At 45.7% G+C, this 16,561-nt stretch overlaps 1 protein-coding gene across 4 annotated transcripts in view; it reads left to right on the top strand.

Annotated features, from left to right (window-relative positions):
- Positions 1-4,279, top strand: part of LOC100114279 (isocitrate dehydrogenase [NAD] subunit gamma, mitochondrial) — a 29,391-nt gene extending 25,112 nt beyond the window's left edge. For 2 of the 4 annotated variants that reach the window (XM_031924398.2, XM_001599300.6), the window contains exons 2-6: positions 1,977-2,050; positions 2,642-2,737; positions 2,799-3,035; positions 3,129-3,551; positions 3,641-4,273. In XM_031924398.2, coding sequence (XP_031780258.1) covers positions 2,817-3,035; positions 3,129-3,551; positions 3,641-4,168 — 1,170 coding nt within the window. In that variant the 5' untranslated portion in view covers positions 1,977-2,050; positions 2,642-2,737; positions 2,799-2,816 and the 3' untranslated portion in view covers positions 4,169-4,273. Of the gene's footprint in view, positions 1-1,585; positions 1,894-1,976; positions 2,051-2,334; positions 2,587-2,641; positions 2,738-2,798; positions 3,036-3,128; positions 3,552-3,640 lie in introns of those variants that run through there. The other 2 variants (XM_008209918.4, XM_016981301.3) reach the window with 2 other exon arrangements.
- Positions 4,280-16,561: the final 12,282 nt, after the last annotated feature.

The raw sequence follows: 16,561 nt of genomic DNA, 5'->3' as shown, positions 1-16,561 counted from the left end.
GAATTGAAAGAGCAGAAAAAGTGCAGTCAAAGGAACAATAGGAAATTTTAAAAATAACAAGCGAACAAAGGTCTGATAGAATTAAGAGGTTCAAGTAGTAAGAAAAGAACTTAATAAGCTCGGGTAGGCAGCTCGCAAGGATGCACAAAAGAAAACCGACCCGAAAACGTATAACGAGATTACGCACCGAATCTAAAGAGGCCGATGTGATTCACAAAAGAAAAAAAGCTCGGCTGCCATATACACTGATCGCATCAAAAATATTAGTCCAGTAAATCGTAGCGTTTTAAACGATAAAAAGCAAACAAAATGCCACTCCATCTCCATCTTGCCGCGTAACACGTGTGTACAAGAACAGTTACTCGCAGCTCCTGCGCAATGTCCACAAAGAGCCGTCGAGATAGCATCGCACCAATTTTCTCGTAAAAATTCATCAAGATCCCATTCTCTCCCCGCGCGACTTTTATCTAAAACGGAGGATCGGCGCGCGCGCTTGCCGTCAAAGCGGAGAGAATGAAAAAAAAAACTGAAACGAACGCGGTACGCAGCCTTCCCTCGAAAGTAAGTGAATTCAAAGCAATCAGATGAAAGTGACCCAGAAAAATCTCGGCGCTATCGCATGACTCAAGAGAGCGCGCGACACTTTTTTGTTCGCGGCCCCCCCGTGCATCGCACGCGCGCAAGTGTGTAGCAGGCCATTAAGGCCAATTAACGGGCGGCGAAAGATCTGAGGAAAGAGCCGAAGACGCGCGAGGACCCTCTTTTTCCGGCTGCTGTATCATCGCAAGACTGCGCGACACGCGTGGAAATCCGTCTATGCGCTGTCACATGCTGTATAGTCCAGTCGGTAAAATTTTATAGAATGGTTCGAAATCTTTTCGGGTCAGTGCAGCAGCGTCTCGTCGTGCGGCTTATATATACGATGGGGGGAGGCAAAAGGACCTGCGCTGGTTCGTTAGATGAAAACCAGTGCGCGCTCGTATAATCGCGCTGATGATCAATTAAAGCTGTATTTTTTTCGGGCCGGGCGCGGGATATAAAACTTTCGTAATTTAGGGGTGGGAGTCGAGAGAGAGAGAGAGAGAGAGAGAGAGAGAGAGAGAGAGAGAGAGAGAGAGAGAGCTGAGCAGTCTTTTATTATTTCGGCTGTTAGAGGTTTATTTATTTATCTCCGACATCTGGAAAGTGGCATTTCGTCTTAAATTAAGAACTGGTTTTTCGGCTGATTATTTACAAAACTCGCGCGCAGGCACTTTTATTGTTTCGCGAATCCTTGAACAAAATTTACGCTGCAATTAATGCGTCTGCGATACATGTTGGTTTTCTGCCTTTGAAAAAAAGAAGATTCTCCTCCCGAATTAGGAATCAAAAAAACCGATCGGATTTCATTGATATTGACGTAGTTATAGTTCCACGAATATTACAGCGGCACGCTCGCACACCCATACGGACATTTTGTAAAAGCACGTGATTCGAACTCCAAACACATCCAAACAGGTTTTCAACGCGTGTTTTTACACAACTACAAATTTCACTACTGCCAAGCTTCATCCAGTAGGAGCAGGAAGCGAACGCTTTTCGTCTCAGTCTAGTTACGACTTTTGTGTGACAAAGTCGTGTATTCATAAGCCAATAAATTTTTTTATTTATTACTGCAGCTTGCCACAACGAGCACTAATAGCAATAGTAAAACGCGCGAAGGTCCGCACCCGTCGTTATTGCGGAACCACTAAAGTGTAATCTTGTTTTTTCTCTATTGTCGCGATAGATAACGCTGTACTAAATTAGTAAATCTTACGCAATCATGTCAGTAAACAGCTGCGTATCACGTTGAATCCACAGCAGTCATACGGTCGCGACGAGCCGTGACAGAGTGTCGTAGCGTGTTCGATTGTGAGTCGCCGGAAAACGCGATTTTGTTTGTTGAAAATTCGCCTCATTGTGATACAATAAAATAATAAAATAATATGTTGTAGGTCACACTAGTGGAAATCGACTAATGCCAGGAGAAAGTCTGCGATGACCACGTGCTACACGGGACAATGTAAAAGTGAGTTAACTTTAACGTACAATATTCACGTAAATTGTCAAAATTCACCGATTAAAGAACAGAAATAATAATCGCGTAGAGACATGCACATCTTATTCAAGAATTACATTAATACATTTACAAAGGTCCTACTCAAATCACAGCCAACACGTGTCTGTCGCACCGGCAGGCATGCCTTTGCCTCTGCGATAGCATATATCTTTCTCATACGTAATACGGCCGATTCGAGCAGCGTCACGCTGTCGAGTGTTCCTCCCACTCCTCCAACTCACAGATATCACAGTCTCTTTCTATATCCATCTTCCAAGCGTTCGCGTGAATAATATCGAAAAATCGGAGCAGGCCGCGTTGTCGTCGTCGATCAAAGACATAAAGACCGGCCGTTCCAGGCCGGCTATCATAAAGTCATTAACGCACAGCCGCTCGAATAGCTGCACTTAAAACTACGGATATTTCCTATGAAGCGCTTCGGGTCCGAACGGCCGTTTCGCTTTTGTTCGCAAGGCCGCTATTTCTCTCCGGACTTCCTCTTCCAGGTAGGAATCGGCTGGAAAATCCTAGCGTCGGGAAACATAAACATGTGTACTTAAGATTTCAGATGCACTGCTGGCTCCGGAGAGCACGCTCTCACTTTCAATCACGAACTCGGCCGAGAACGTTGTGACGTTCGGATTTTTCCAAATTTGAGTACGTATTATTTTTGTAAAATTTGTAACAATCGGTGTAACTTTACTGTTTTTCCTTTCAGAGTAGCAAATAGAAGAAAATGGCGTTCGTGCGCGCCTTGAACTGCGTGAAGCGGGTTAAAATCCCTGAAGGCACGATTTGTAGACACGCTTCCACTACCAACCCCGCGATGCACTATCAATTCGAGCCCCTGAGAAGAAACACGTCAACGCCGCAAGTTTATTACGGGGGACGGCACACCGTGACGCTCTTGCCCGGTGCCGGCGTTGGTCCCGAGCTCATGGAGTACGTCAAGGAGGTGGATATTGTTTACACTTTTCGTCTCACTAATATAGTATTCAGCCTATAAAAACGTTCGTACACTATAACACGGTATAACTAACGATTTCAGATTTTCAAATTCACCGGCGTACCGGTGGACTTCGAGGAGATCGAGATCGACGGCAACTCGACCAACGACGACCTGGAATACGCGATCATGTCGATCCGTCGCAACGGCATCGCGCTCAAGGGCAACATCGAAGCCTACCACCCCGACAAGCAGCAGGAGGTCGTGTCCGGCAACGTAACGCTCCGCAAGGAGCTCGACCTCTACGTCAACGCGGCTCACTGCGTCTCCTACGACGGAGTACGAAGTCGCCACAGGAACGTCGACATCGTCATCATCCGGCAGAACGTCGATGGCGAGTACGCCATGATGGAGCACGAGGCCGTCGAGGGAGTCGTCGAGAGCATGAAGATCATCACGCGCCCCAACGCCGAGAGAATCGTGCGCTACGCGTTCGAGTACGCGCGGCGTCACAACAGGAAGAAGGTAATTATGAAACTTGCTCTGTGCCATGAAAATAAATATGTTATAATACGTTTCAATGCGCATTAAAAAGCCTAATTTTCAATCCGAAGATCACCACGGTGCACAAGGCCAACATAATGAAGCTCTCGGACGGCCTCTTCCTGACCGTCGCCCGGGAGATCGCCCGCGACTACCCGGACATCATCCACAACGACATGATTGTGGACAACACTTGCATGCAGCTGGTCGCCAACCCGCACCAGTTCGACATGATACTCACGACGAACCTTTACGGCTCGGTCATCTCCAACGTGCTGTGCGGTTTGCTGGGAGGCGCGGGTCTGACCTCCGGCAAGAACATCGGCGAGCACTACGTCATCTTCGAGTCGGCGACGCGCAACACCGGCGCCGGCATCGCCGGCAAGAACATCGCCAACCCTGTGGCGATGCTCAACGCCTCGGTTGACATGCTGAGACACCTGAACCGCCAGCGTCATGCCGGACTCATCAGCAATGCCATTGTTGGCAGCATTAGAGGGGGTGTGCGCACCCAGGATCTGGGCGGAACCGCTACCAGCAGGGAGGTCGTCGACGATATTCTCAGGCGCATCGACATCGCCGCCACTAATGGAAATTAGTCGGCGCAGGTCGAGATACATCGATTACACGGACATTCCGAATTGCTCTTGCTTTCCTGGTGTACAGAGTGAGTGAATAGAGAGTAAATAAATAGTTTTACCGAACATGTAGTTTGCAGAAGTTTTAATTTCACAGCTGTCGTAGCGAGCTGACTTTCCTTAATTACCCTTTCCCCGACTCGAAACAATGAGATAATGCAGCATTGTTTGACAAGGCGAGTGTAATGCTACGCGACTCGGCGAATCCCGGAAAAACCATAAATTTTCTCGAATCCTATGCGAGTTCACAATGCTAAGGCGTCGGAGATGAAGAATGGTCATTGTAATAAGATTCTTAGACCTTCGAGAAACTGAAAGCCAACCCGTCCTCTGTTTCGTAAAGCGATTAACTTTCGAACCTGTTCTTCTACACGTAACGTTCAATTTTGTATACGGGATACTTTTCGAGGTTGGCGTGGAAGCAACGAGTTTGCATATTTCACAAACCAGCCAGCTTACATACTCAAAATAGACTTTAAAAACCTGACTTGATTGCTCTTACGATAAAACATGCTTTCTTCCATAAAGTTTTAAAGATTTATTTTCGCAAAACTGCAGTTCAGAGACTTTCAGCACACGTATAAAATCAAGCCGAAAATCCCGGAACGCGTAAACATCACCTCGATACGCTCTGCCAGATTTCCGAAAAATCGTGAAACGCCGCGTCGAAATTTCGAATTTATTTTCTTAAGAAGAAAATAAAAGAGCCGAAAAACCGCCTCCCATAAAATGATTAACGCGAGCTTCGTAAGTAACCACACTCGGCATTCGATGGTAGTAGCTCCTCGACTCACTTTCCTCGGCACACAAGAAACACAACGGCGTGTAATACAGCCCAGGCGCGCGCGTCTCCTTTTGTGAAGCCGCTGCTTCTTCTCGCACCTTTTCCACGATTACGCGCGCAACTCCTCCCTCTACCTCGCACCTACTCTCGAATTTTCGCGGCTGGATTTGATGGATCGGCCCGAGGGCCGCGGGTGGAGCTCTCGAGCCCCCCGATGTTTTTGCGATTGAGCACAATGTTCTTTTCCAAATGTGGAACGCATCGGCTCGTATACGGAGGAATGACTGTAATCAGTCAATCGACGCGCGTGTTTTTGGTTGCATTATATATGTTTTCACGTGATTTTAAATTTTTTGAGAAACGGGGTCGAGCACAAGGCGTGAACTTTTTTCCGCTTTGTAATAAAGTTTTGAAGACCACTCCTATATGCGTATAATTGACCGTTGTTGTTCATAGCTTTTAAGTTTCAAGAAATAACAGTTTATTTATTTTTATATTGTTATATACGATGATGTAAAACTAGTCCAAAACTGTCACGTTATTTATTAATACATCTATGTTGGAAAAAAAATCGTACATTTCGTCTCGGAATATAAAAAAGCTGAAAACCCAGCGAGAAAATCATTGTTTTGGGCTGACACGACAAACGACGTGGGAACGAGATTTCAGCGCCGGCATAGAATGACTGTCAATTATTGCTAATATCCTTTTGAGGCGGACCGCCGCGTACAAGGGCGCGTACGCACTCTGTAATCTGTTAAACGCACTCCGAAGAAGAAGCCGCAGTCCCTCGAAAAATCTCATTTTTAAAACAAAACACTCGGAATCTAATGACAAACCGCGCGCAACTCCCTTTAAAAAGCGCATTCGCCGGCCAAAAAAGTGCCTTTGAAGCGCCGCGCTCATATAACCGCCTCCGCAAAGCGGCGCGCGGCCCTTTTTCCACTCGATATACCGCACGAGCGAGAGTCTAAACGCGCACTCTCTGAGGGACTACACCAGAGAAAAATCAGCCGCAGGCATGGCTTATAGCTAGCGCACAATAGGGCGGACTTATTTAATTTTTCACATGCGCCCATTGTCTCTCTCTGTTGACTCTGGAAGTTTCTCACTCGCGAAAAACGGAAGCTCCGCCAACTGCGCGCACAATGGCTCGCGATATGCGGGACAATTAGAACGAGACGATGCACCGTTCGCTCGATGCTCTGCTCCCGATATCGGCGATGTCGCTTTATGAGCGCTCGCGTTTTTTTTCGGCGGTTGATGCACCACGCTGCAACGGGCAAGTGGATCGGGCGCGCGGTTTGACGCACAGTCATGTGATGAAATAGGCGCATTTTTGAGCTTCGAGCGAAAAAGTAGATATCGGGGTCGATTGGTTTTTGCCGTTGTTGACGAGATTGTGAAGAATCTCGAAAGACAGTACGTAGATATACAGCAGTATACAGCGAAACTTCATTCGAAAGGTTTTACTTCTCAAGACTGAGCCTTCGCTTATACGTTCACAAGACAGCTCAAGCGTTTAATAAACGACACCGATTAGAGTCCCCCCTCATTAAAAGCGCTTGTCCAACAAACGCGCGCGACTCGCTTATCTCCCGACAATATAAGGAGAACCGAAAAAAACACTCAGCGCGTGTAACTGCAGCTGAATTCGGACCATTAACCGGCGCCCACGACTGTACGAATTCGAAACCAAACCGGGCAGCGCCCGGAAAATAAGTTTCGAGCGTGCGGTGATGTGGCTGTGCTGGAAAATTTTTCCGCCAATTAAAAATTTCTGCCTCGCTCGTTCCATCCGTCCTTCTGTTCCTCAACACATCCGTCGATTACGCTCGTGTGTCGCGCGCGAGCGGAAGCCTGCAGGCGGCGGAACAGCTCACGGTTAATCGACCTGCGGCTGCGCGGTTTTTCGAAAATTACAGGACGCGCCGCGAAGACTCTTTTTTTCTGACGACGTCCGCCGTCCGAGTTGGAGGAAGAGAAAATTTGTCCTGCGATTGCGGAGGAGGAGGAGGAGGTGAATCGTTCGTTATTTTATGCCGCGGGTGATTGAGTGCTAATTGATCCCGGGATTCGGGCGTCTGATGGCAAATTACCCCCTGTGTGTGATATGGCTTTTTGTAGTTCCTGTGAATTCCCGCTTCTTCTAGGATGACCGCTCGCTATAAGGTTGTTCGCGGTAGGTATATGTGGCGCATAATTATATAGAGTGTTTCTCCGTTAATCGCGGTGCTGGCTGAGTTTCTTAGAAGTTTTGCTTTTGGTATCAGTGGTTTATTGGAGAGGTGACGTCAAACAACAATTAAGAGCTTTGTCTCTCAGTGATCGATTCTCAAATTTTCATTATTCGGTAGCCAGCTCGATTTCCGATTCGGTGAGATAAAAGTAACCTCGGACCAAAATACTCCCGACCGATACCCATCGCTCGTTTTTTTCTCTCTCAATCCAGAAGAAGAAGAAAAAAACTGAAAACCAATGGATGCAGCTAACAAAAGTATATAGAAAGCTTAGAATACATCGAGCCATAACCGTGAATCCTCCTTCCGCCTACTGTACTACACAGTAGTGTGCATGCAGCCCATCGCGGAGAAAAAAAGAAGGAGCTCGCTCGCGGCGCACAAGAAAGCCAATTCGAGCACTTCATTGAACAGCCAAGCGATAAATTGGACCGAGACTCGCAGCGTGAAAAACCATCTCTCCTCTCTTTCGTCCGACTCGGAAATCATCGTCTCCTTTGACTATTTCTACCGGGCGGGGATTTTTTCTCCACTCCCCCCCCCCTCTCTCTCTCTCTCCGCGAAAGGGTCTTCGGCCTCGCGCACGGAAGGCTTTGAAGCTGCAGGCAGTGAGAGAGAAAAAATCATCGTCGACGCGTCTTCCTCTTATTCTTCGCTGCGCGCACTACTGCGAGCACCCGTTACACCCGGATAAAAAGGAGCGCTTTGTAGGCCGGCTGCCAGTACACAGGCGACGTGTGCAGCGAGTTGGCTCGAAAACGGGGTACACATAGCGAGAAAGCCGAGGCGTGACGTAGCCGTCGTCGTCGTCGTTGAATAATGAATACACAAAGTCCTACTGACGGGCGGTTTCGAGTCTTACTTATGGGGCGTGTGTGGGGCTGACTTTTGTCAAAGAGGCAAGCTCGCCGGGATTACGTGGATGTGTATGTATGCGAGGAGTCTCCGGTATTTCGGGGTTTATTCGGGTTTATAGACCGAAATTTCGGTGGATCTGGGGTGCGAGAGAGCTCATACGCCGCGGGAAAATCGCTGAGTTATGGGAGGATAAATAATTTTGGCTGTCATGCTTTTATTTATTGGATATCGCTATCCTGAGGCCGTGGAGAATCGACGCGTCCGGTGTGGTTTCTAGTTCGGTGGCTTCTGGTTTTTCGAACGCGAGCCCCGCAGCGGTGAAATTTCAAAAGATTAGTGTAGGTTACGTAATTTTTATCTTTTAGATTGTTCGTAAATTCAATTTGTTTGTAAATTACTCGAATTTATAGTAAAATTAAATCTTTCCGACAATGTCGCAGAGTATGGGAAAAAGGAGTATACGAGAGCTACAAAATTTTTATTTGTTTTGACGTGGGCATAAAATGTAAAATAATTGTTTTGACGTGAAATAAGGAAAAATAATGTGTTTTATGCGGGCACCGCGCTCTGGGAACCGATGCGGTATACACACGTAACGTATAAACGCGCCCATTATGCTCCGAATAGCCTTAAATTTCTTTTATAATGATGAGCACTTATGATAATGACTGTTTTCCGTTTAGAAGGTAAAGGATGAGTTTCCAAAGGACAATGACTGCCACGTATACTGTAATTTATTGCTTTTCTATTTATGTGCGCGAGCACTGAACATCTGCCGCTTGTGAGATGGCAACCCTTTTACTGTACGAATATAACGTCTATTTTTATTTCGAATAGAAATTTTGTGCTTTTCAGATGTTAAAAAAGAACCTACACGCATGCATATTAATAAAGTTCTCAAAATCTCGCCCGGAATATTGAGCCTTCCTCTATTCTCTCGTGACATTTTCATCCATACACAATCGCGCCTGGCTATCAACGTCACGTTCACTAAAAAGCGCTGCAGCCTCCGGCCGGAAAGAGATCGCCCCAAAGAAGACGTAAGTATTCCGACCACAATCCACACCAAAACACAGAGCCCAAAAACTCTTGCGCGGAAATTAGTAAAACATCTACGTGCATCGCGCTTCCCTCGACTCACGACTCTCTCCGTCCCGCTGATGCGCAGCCGGACAACAAAAGCGGCGCCGGCAGGTACACAATGGGGAAAAGCCCGTAAAAACATGTCGCGCGTCTTCGTATATAAGGGACAGTCTCACAACAAAAGGAGGATAGGCGACATATGACCAGCGCGCTTTTGTACATCCTAGAAAAACTCGGAACGCCGCGCGCGCACGGCGCGATGGGCTCAGGTACACTTTTATACACACGTCCTAGATCGTCCCCGGCGATAAGCGCGAGGTCTGCTGCAGCGTGCATAGCGCCGGGAATTTTTGAATTTTTCGGCCTATCCAAAGCCGAGATCTCCGCAGCGACGCGTGCGCGCGTGTGTGTATAAAAATTTTCTCTCTCCCTTTTTTGTCCTGCTCTCTGATGCTCTTCTTCGTTTACACGGGCGCGCGCATTCGCCCCTCTTGAAACACTAGACACACGAGGCGGAGGTCGGAGATCTCTTTCTGGATTTCGGGAGGAGATTTTAATCGACGCGCAGCTCCGAGCGAGAGATCGCCGAAAATTACGCCGCCGCGAGAGAGCACACCGTGTCGTCCGGTGAATATGCGTTAGGCGATACCGACGAGGGACGCGATGCGTTCGGGGAATATATGGCGAGAGGTTGGGTGGCGAGGCACGCGATGAACACGGACAGATGTTTGATTCCTCGTTATTTTATGGAAAAGTCATTTTCACGCTGGTTTAGCTTGATGCTCGGGAGAGAGAGAGAGAGAGAGAGAGAGAGAGAGAGAGAGAGAGAGAGAGAGAGAGAGAGAGGAGAGAGAGAGAGGAGAGAGAGAGAGAATCCTTTTGGGTGTCTTCAATCTTTTACGGGATGGGAACCGTGACGCGCAAGGTGCAACTGTTTCTCTCGTATACTATGCATATATTGTTGTCCGTAGTTCAAATACTAAATATGACAACACAAGTATACTATACAGAAACGTAACACGGTGTATGGTGAAAATATTTAAAAAAATTTGATGTACTAATATTGTGAACGCATCTTCGGTGTCGCGTCGCGGCAGGATGTATTATGCAAATGTCCTTTTGTTGAGCGCTGCATAAATACTAAAGACCATCAATCATACAGAGTATTTCAATCCCCGTCAGCTAACCATTCTCAAGTGCATAAACACTGCGTAGAATTTATTGAATTAGGATATACGAAGGGGTGTACAATAGTGTCGCGTAATGCTGACTTTTCAAAAAAATTTTTGAACTCGTAACATAATGTATTCATCAGTGTGCGGGTATGTATGCGGCGGACATACCTGCGCGACGGTGCATGCATAAAGTATCTTTTTAAAAAATAACACAATGATCGGAAGGCCGGCAATTACGCGTCAAAATTTCGAACGTCTTAATAATTCTTCGTTAATATGCATTCTCACAAGAGTCGGAGCTCTTTTTCCACTTCCTTTTGCGCTCGAAAAAGCCAATCAAGATGTAGGTACGATGAAGAATTTTCGAAAAAGAACAATGAGAGCTCTTTATTAAATTACACAGTTACGATCGCAGATAAGCGATCGCGCCCGAGTGCCAAAATTTAATGTACAAATTAGGATATAAATAATTCATATGCGCATACATCGATGACACGAACAGGCAGCATTCCGTAAACCGTAGTTACACGCGAAAAATATCCCCATAACGCGCGTTATTTATGAGTTTCTCAACGCTCCCGTAACGACGCGTCTCCTTAATCCAATTAATTATACATTGTGCCGACGAGAGAGCCGCGGCGCAGCGAATTACGTCGCATCTCACCGCACGTATACGCAACGATTTTAATTATCCCCGAAACACGCGCGCGGCAATTTCCCCAAAGTGTCGCGCGTTAAAGGAGAGAGCACGTATACACGCGCGCGGCTTCCATACGTAACCCGAATCATTATTACCATAATTGTTACGCCGAAAAACGCGTCGTCCTGTCGACTGCTATGACGATAAATAATTTTTACCCGTCGCGTTCGCGTATGAAAATTCATAAATTCAAGTTCCCCGCGTTCGTGTCGCGCGCGTTCGCTCTCTCGAGAAAAATAAAAATAATCGTAAAAGAGACTGCGATGGAAAAGGGTGCCCGAAGGTGTACAAGAGGAGCCGGAGGAATACGAATTGCCCCCGTGGACCGTGGGTATACGAGGCGATGCAGTTTCGTGGAAAAGTCCTTAATTTCGTTTTTCGAGGCCATCTTTCGAGGCGGAGATCTCGACGCCGAGTTTAGGAGCCGCGCGCGACTGATACTTCCTTCAGGACTCACGTGATTCGTAAAAACGAGGCATTACTATTCCTCGCTGGCACGAGAGAGTCGTGAACACTGTGCCGGGGCCGTGTTAATTCATTGGCTTGTGGCTATTGTTTTGTTCTCTTTGTTTGCCTTTTCTTTTGAAAGATATGACTGCAGAAATGGTCTCTTGAGGGATGCTTGTGTGCATTTTAAGGCGTATGAGATAGTGGTAAAAAATGGATCTGTTAAGGGAGCAGATCCTCTGCCCAATTGTTTGGTTGTTTGTGAACGGCCTTTTCCTATCTGTATTCTATAGGCAAAACAAATTCAACTTATGATAATCTGTGTATTTTTATGTAATGAAATATGGTTACTATACATATACTATTCCACGGACTCACTACCGAATCTCATTGACAAAGCTGCTCACTGCCCAAAAAGAGGCTCCAATAATCAATAAAAGTACGAACGCACGTAGCACGGAAATGTCAAATCGCTTTCAATCTAAAGATTCGTCAAAGCTCGAAAACATTTTAACATCGACGACAGAAAAGACTCGCTCCCGAGCCAACAATTGGTTTAATCCATTACGCAGCCCCAAACGCGATGAGAAAAAAAATGTTATTATTTTTCCAGCGAACTCGAAATCTCCCTTAAGCCGCTTGTCGGCGCAGTGCTCGGCCATTCGAAACGGATTCGAAAAAGAAAAAAGTCATCCATCCGCGCGCTCGCCCTCGCCGTGGCTTTTACTTTTACGCCTCGACTCTCTACTATACAGCTATATAACCGATGCGGCAAAGGCATCTGCGCGCCGCGGAGCTGCTTTGTGTACACAATACATCGAAGCGGCGTGTTGATTTTTTGACTTAGCACGACTGCCGCTCTTACGTGCTCCGCTGCATCGGCATCTTTTCTCGCTTCCTCTCCCTTTAGTCGCGAAAGAATAGCGCGGCTCGTTATAATACACATTGGCGTGTGCTCGAGATCTCATGCGCGGGATTGGTTTGTTTTTTTTTCCGAGTTTCGAGAAAAAATAATACTTACAATGCTCTTTGCGCTTGGGTATAGCATCGCACTGATTTCTGAAAGCTCGTTTTGACGAGCTTCGATGGGTGCATTGATTCGCCGAGGGAGGGAGGTTGATGGAGGCTTAAGTATTTTTAAGCGGGTTCTGTGCAAATAAACAGAGGGATTTGAACTTTTTTTCGTCGATGCACGTAAAAGCCGGATCAAAATAAATGCAGTAAACTGCGCGTTCGATCGAGCTCTTATAAATACACATCAACGATATAAAAGCTGCTAGCACAATTTGTGTAAATAAACTCCATAATCGTAAAGTAAATTAGTTCAAGCTTATAAATTCACACTTTGCGTATCGAGGCCAAAACTTCTCCATTATCGAGTCCCCTCGAAACAAAGCCCAGACTTCCGCAAAGCAGTCACCCGATGCGTGCGCTGTAATTTTAAAAAAGTGTCAAACTATTAGACGACTCCCAGGGGGATCGAGAGCGAGACTTCACAGCCGCGTGCGTGCATTTGGCTAATTGCTTTCTCGAGAACGCCGGAAAAAAGCGTTCCCAAGAAAAAAGCAAAATACACACATTTCGGGCGCCCCCCATTCGACATCCGTAAAAAATACATCACACACGCGCGCTACGCGTCAAAAGTTTACATGTGAAACGCACGCACGTGCTCGGCGACGGAGGACTTTTTAATTTTTTTCTTCCGAGCCGTGCACCACTGCCGTATAGATATAGTAATGTCTTGGAAACTGGGCACCATACACGTAAGCATGGACTATAGGGCCAAAGCAGCAGAGAGGAAGAGAGGAGCTGATGCAAGTCACGAAAAGGTTCACTCGCGCATGTGGGCGCATGTCTCTGGAAGTTGTCAAAAGTCGAGAAGTCCTGCGTCCACACGATGATAATGCTCTTATGGAGCGATACTTATGAGAGCCCATGTGGCGCACGTACAAAAACTAAGAGAGAAAGAGAGCTCTATTTTGACTTGCGTTCTCAGACGTGAAAAATATATTATTGTCGAGTATTGTTTATTAAAAAATGTGATATGAGTGAGATTTTGTGTGCTTCTGGGTTTAAGAGGGAAATTAAGAAAGAAAGAAAACTCCCTTTATTTTATGACGCATGAAACTCGATGATTTAATAAATTTATTATGGTCGAAGATTCCCTAGTGATGGATGCGTTTCTCTTTAAACAAATAAAACTTAAGACTTTAAAATCGCGCGCAGATACGCACATACGTACACTCACACCGTCGCTCTTCCTTCGTGATGATGACTCGTTGCCCGGGTTGATGCGTCTGTAGTAGCTTTTTGTTGGTGGCAGCGCTCCTCGTGTGCTTATTTCCTCCCCGTTCTCGTTGACGTGGTGAGGCTTGAGTGCTCGGTGAAGTTCTCCCCGTTCTCGTGGACGTGGTGAGGCTTGTTGATGGCTTTTTCCTACTTTATAGATTAGGGTGAGAAGACGGCCCTGGTTTGGCGACTCTGGGTGGTGTCTCTATTGGGTTGCGACTGAGCACCTGGCCCTTGGAGCGCCGGATCTCTTCTAAAGTCCTGCGTGTTAACCAGAGCCTCTTAAACTTGCCTGGTTAACCCCACTTCGACCTACAACTCAGTGCCCAGTGCTCGCGAACTTTCGAGCTTTGCGACGTGGCACTGAGATTAACGGTAAATCGGGCCAACTAATATAAGCGCACACTACAAATGTGAGAAGTTAACTGTAATTTTGATAATACATTTTATATTACAAATTAATTTAGAAAGAAAACCACACGTGCCAATGAATCTGACAGCGATGTTTTCTAAGAGTTTATATTTTCAAAATTCTATTCTACGAAAGAGAGTGCAGGGAACGTTATGTGTTTATAGTTATTGAATCGCAGATGTGGAACAAAGGTATCGCACACCAGCGCCTTTTCCTCTGTGCCTCGCGGATAAGCGATTTACATGGTTTTACTGATAAGCGATTTAACGGTTATTTTGAACCGACGTACGACATTATCGCTTAACTGTACCTGAAGCTTGATCTGCATCATAGTCGAGAGCTTGCTTTTACTCAGTCAGTTTTCCTTCTTCATTGGGACTGGTCAGTATAAATTTGCACCTAGAGAAAATTATAGTATTGCTCTCATTATACTGTTATTCATCATTTATAGCTTATTTAATCTAATCAAACAAAATTTGATGGTCACAATAATTTAATCAATTTGTGTATACCTATTACCTCGTGTTTTTCAAAGTCAGTATATATAACTGATATACTACAGCGTGTGCACAAACTGCTCGTTCATTGTTTTTCACTGCAGGTCAGTATAGATTTTACATTTTTGATATACCTTGGTTATTATTATTTTTTTTTTACGTGGCATTTGGAACTCGAAAGTTCATCGCCTCATCTACGCAAGCCTTCCACGCTGCCCTATCTTGTGTCCACCCCACCCAAGATGCACCTCTCCGATCGACACCCACTCGTCCTATTTCTACTAGATCCGCTTTTACGTTGTCCTCCCATCTACGTCTAGGTCTACCAAGAGGTCGCGTTACCATCGGCCTGCCCTTCATGACACGCGCTGCCGTACGGTCGTCTCCCATTCTCGCTACGTGCCCTGCCCATCCCAATCTGCGCGATTTTATTATTCTGTTAATATTTGGTGACGCGTACAGATTGTGTAACTCATCATTGTGTAGTCTCCTCCATTCCCCGGTTTCCTCATCTTTCTTCGGCCCGTATATTTTTCGCAAGACTTTATTTTCAAATACCCTAAAACGGTTGTCCGCCTGCTTAGTGAGAGCCCACGTTTCGCACCCGTACAGAACCACCGGCAGTAATATTGTCCTCTATATTCTTATTTTAACGTTTTTAGACAACAGCCTCGACTTAAGTAAATTACTCACGGCGTAGAAGCAAGCATTACCCGAATGGAGTCTCTTATTTATTTCGACATTAATCTCGTTTCTATCATTTATGGTCGTACCCAGATACCTGAATTCGCTAACCTTTTCAAAAGTAAAATTCCCAACTCTGAGATCTTCCTCCCCTCTGCAGATGCCTAGCTTATCCACAATCATGTACTTAGTTTTTGATTCACTCACTTCTAACCCTGTATACTCCACCGCTTTTATGAGGATTTCCGCGTTTCTTGCTACCGTTTCCCTACAATCCCCCAGTATATCCAAATCATCTGCGTAGCCTAGTATCTGCGTTGTCCCATTAAGCGTTGCGCCCAGCTGGCTAACCTGTATTCTTCTAACGGCATACTCTAACGTTATGTTGAACAGCACCGTAGAGAGCCCATCCCCTTGTTTTAAACCATCTCGTATCATGAAGGGTTCTGATACATTACCGCCTACTCGGACCTTTCCCGTGCTTCCGTTCAGACATATTTGAATTAATCTCACGAATTTTTTCGGCACTCCGAGAAGTACTAGAATTTGATACATTTTTCTTCGCTTAATAGAGTCGTACGCTTTTTTAAAATCTATAAATAGTTGGTGTATGGTTTCGCAAAATTCCCACTTTTTCTCTAACAACTGTCTTATGGTAAACATTTGATCGCTCGTCGATCTGTTGCGCCGAAATCCGCACTGCTAATCTCCTACTATATCTTCCGCGAATGGAGTGAGTCTAGCTTGTATTACGTTTGACAGAACTTTGTAGCACGTTGCTAAAAGTGAAATACCCCTATAGTTATTGCAGTCTGTCTTATCCCCCTTTTTAAAAATCGGTATAATGATAGATTCCTTCCAATTTTCGGGTATTGTTTCATTTTTCCAGATGGCACATACTAGTTTATAGATTTTGAAAGTGAGCTCGACGCCCCCATATTTGAGTAACTCAGCTGGTATAGAGTCATTTCCCGCGGCTTTGTTGTTTTTTAGTTTTTTAATCGCGGCCTCTACTTCTTGGTAGCTCGGTTCCTCCACGTGGGGTTCAGCAGTGTGAATTTCGTCCCCTAATTCTTCGCTATTTTCGTGCACGTTTAATAATTTATCGAAATAATATTTCCACAGCGACAGTAATTCGTTGTCATTTGTTACGAGGTCCCCGTTTTCGTCCTTCATCAATTGCTC

The sequence above is a fragment of the Nasonia vitripennis genome, chromosome 1 (genome assembly GCF_009193385.2).
Source record: "Nasonia vitripennis strain AsymCx chromosome 1, Nvit_psr_1.1, whole genome shotgun sequence".
Lineage (NCBI taxonomy): Eukaryota > Metazoa > Arthropoda > Insecta > Hymenoptera > Pteromalidae > Nasonia > Nasonia vitripennis.
This window is presented reverse-complemented; position numbering and strand designations above follow the sequence as displayed.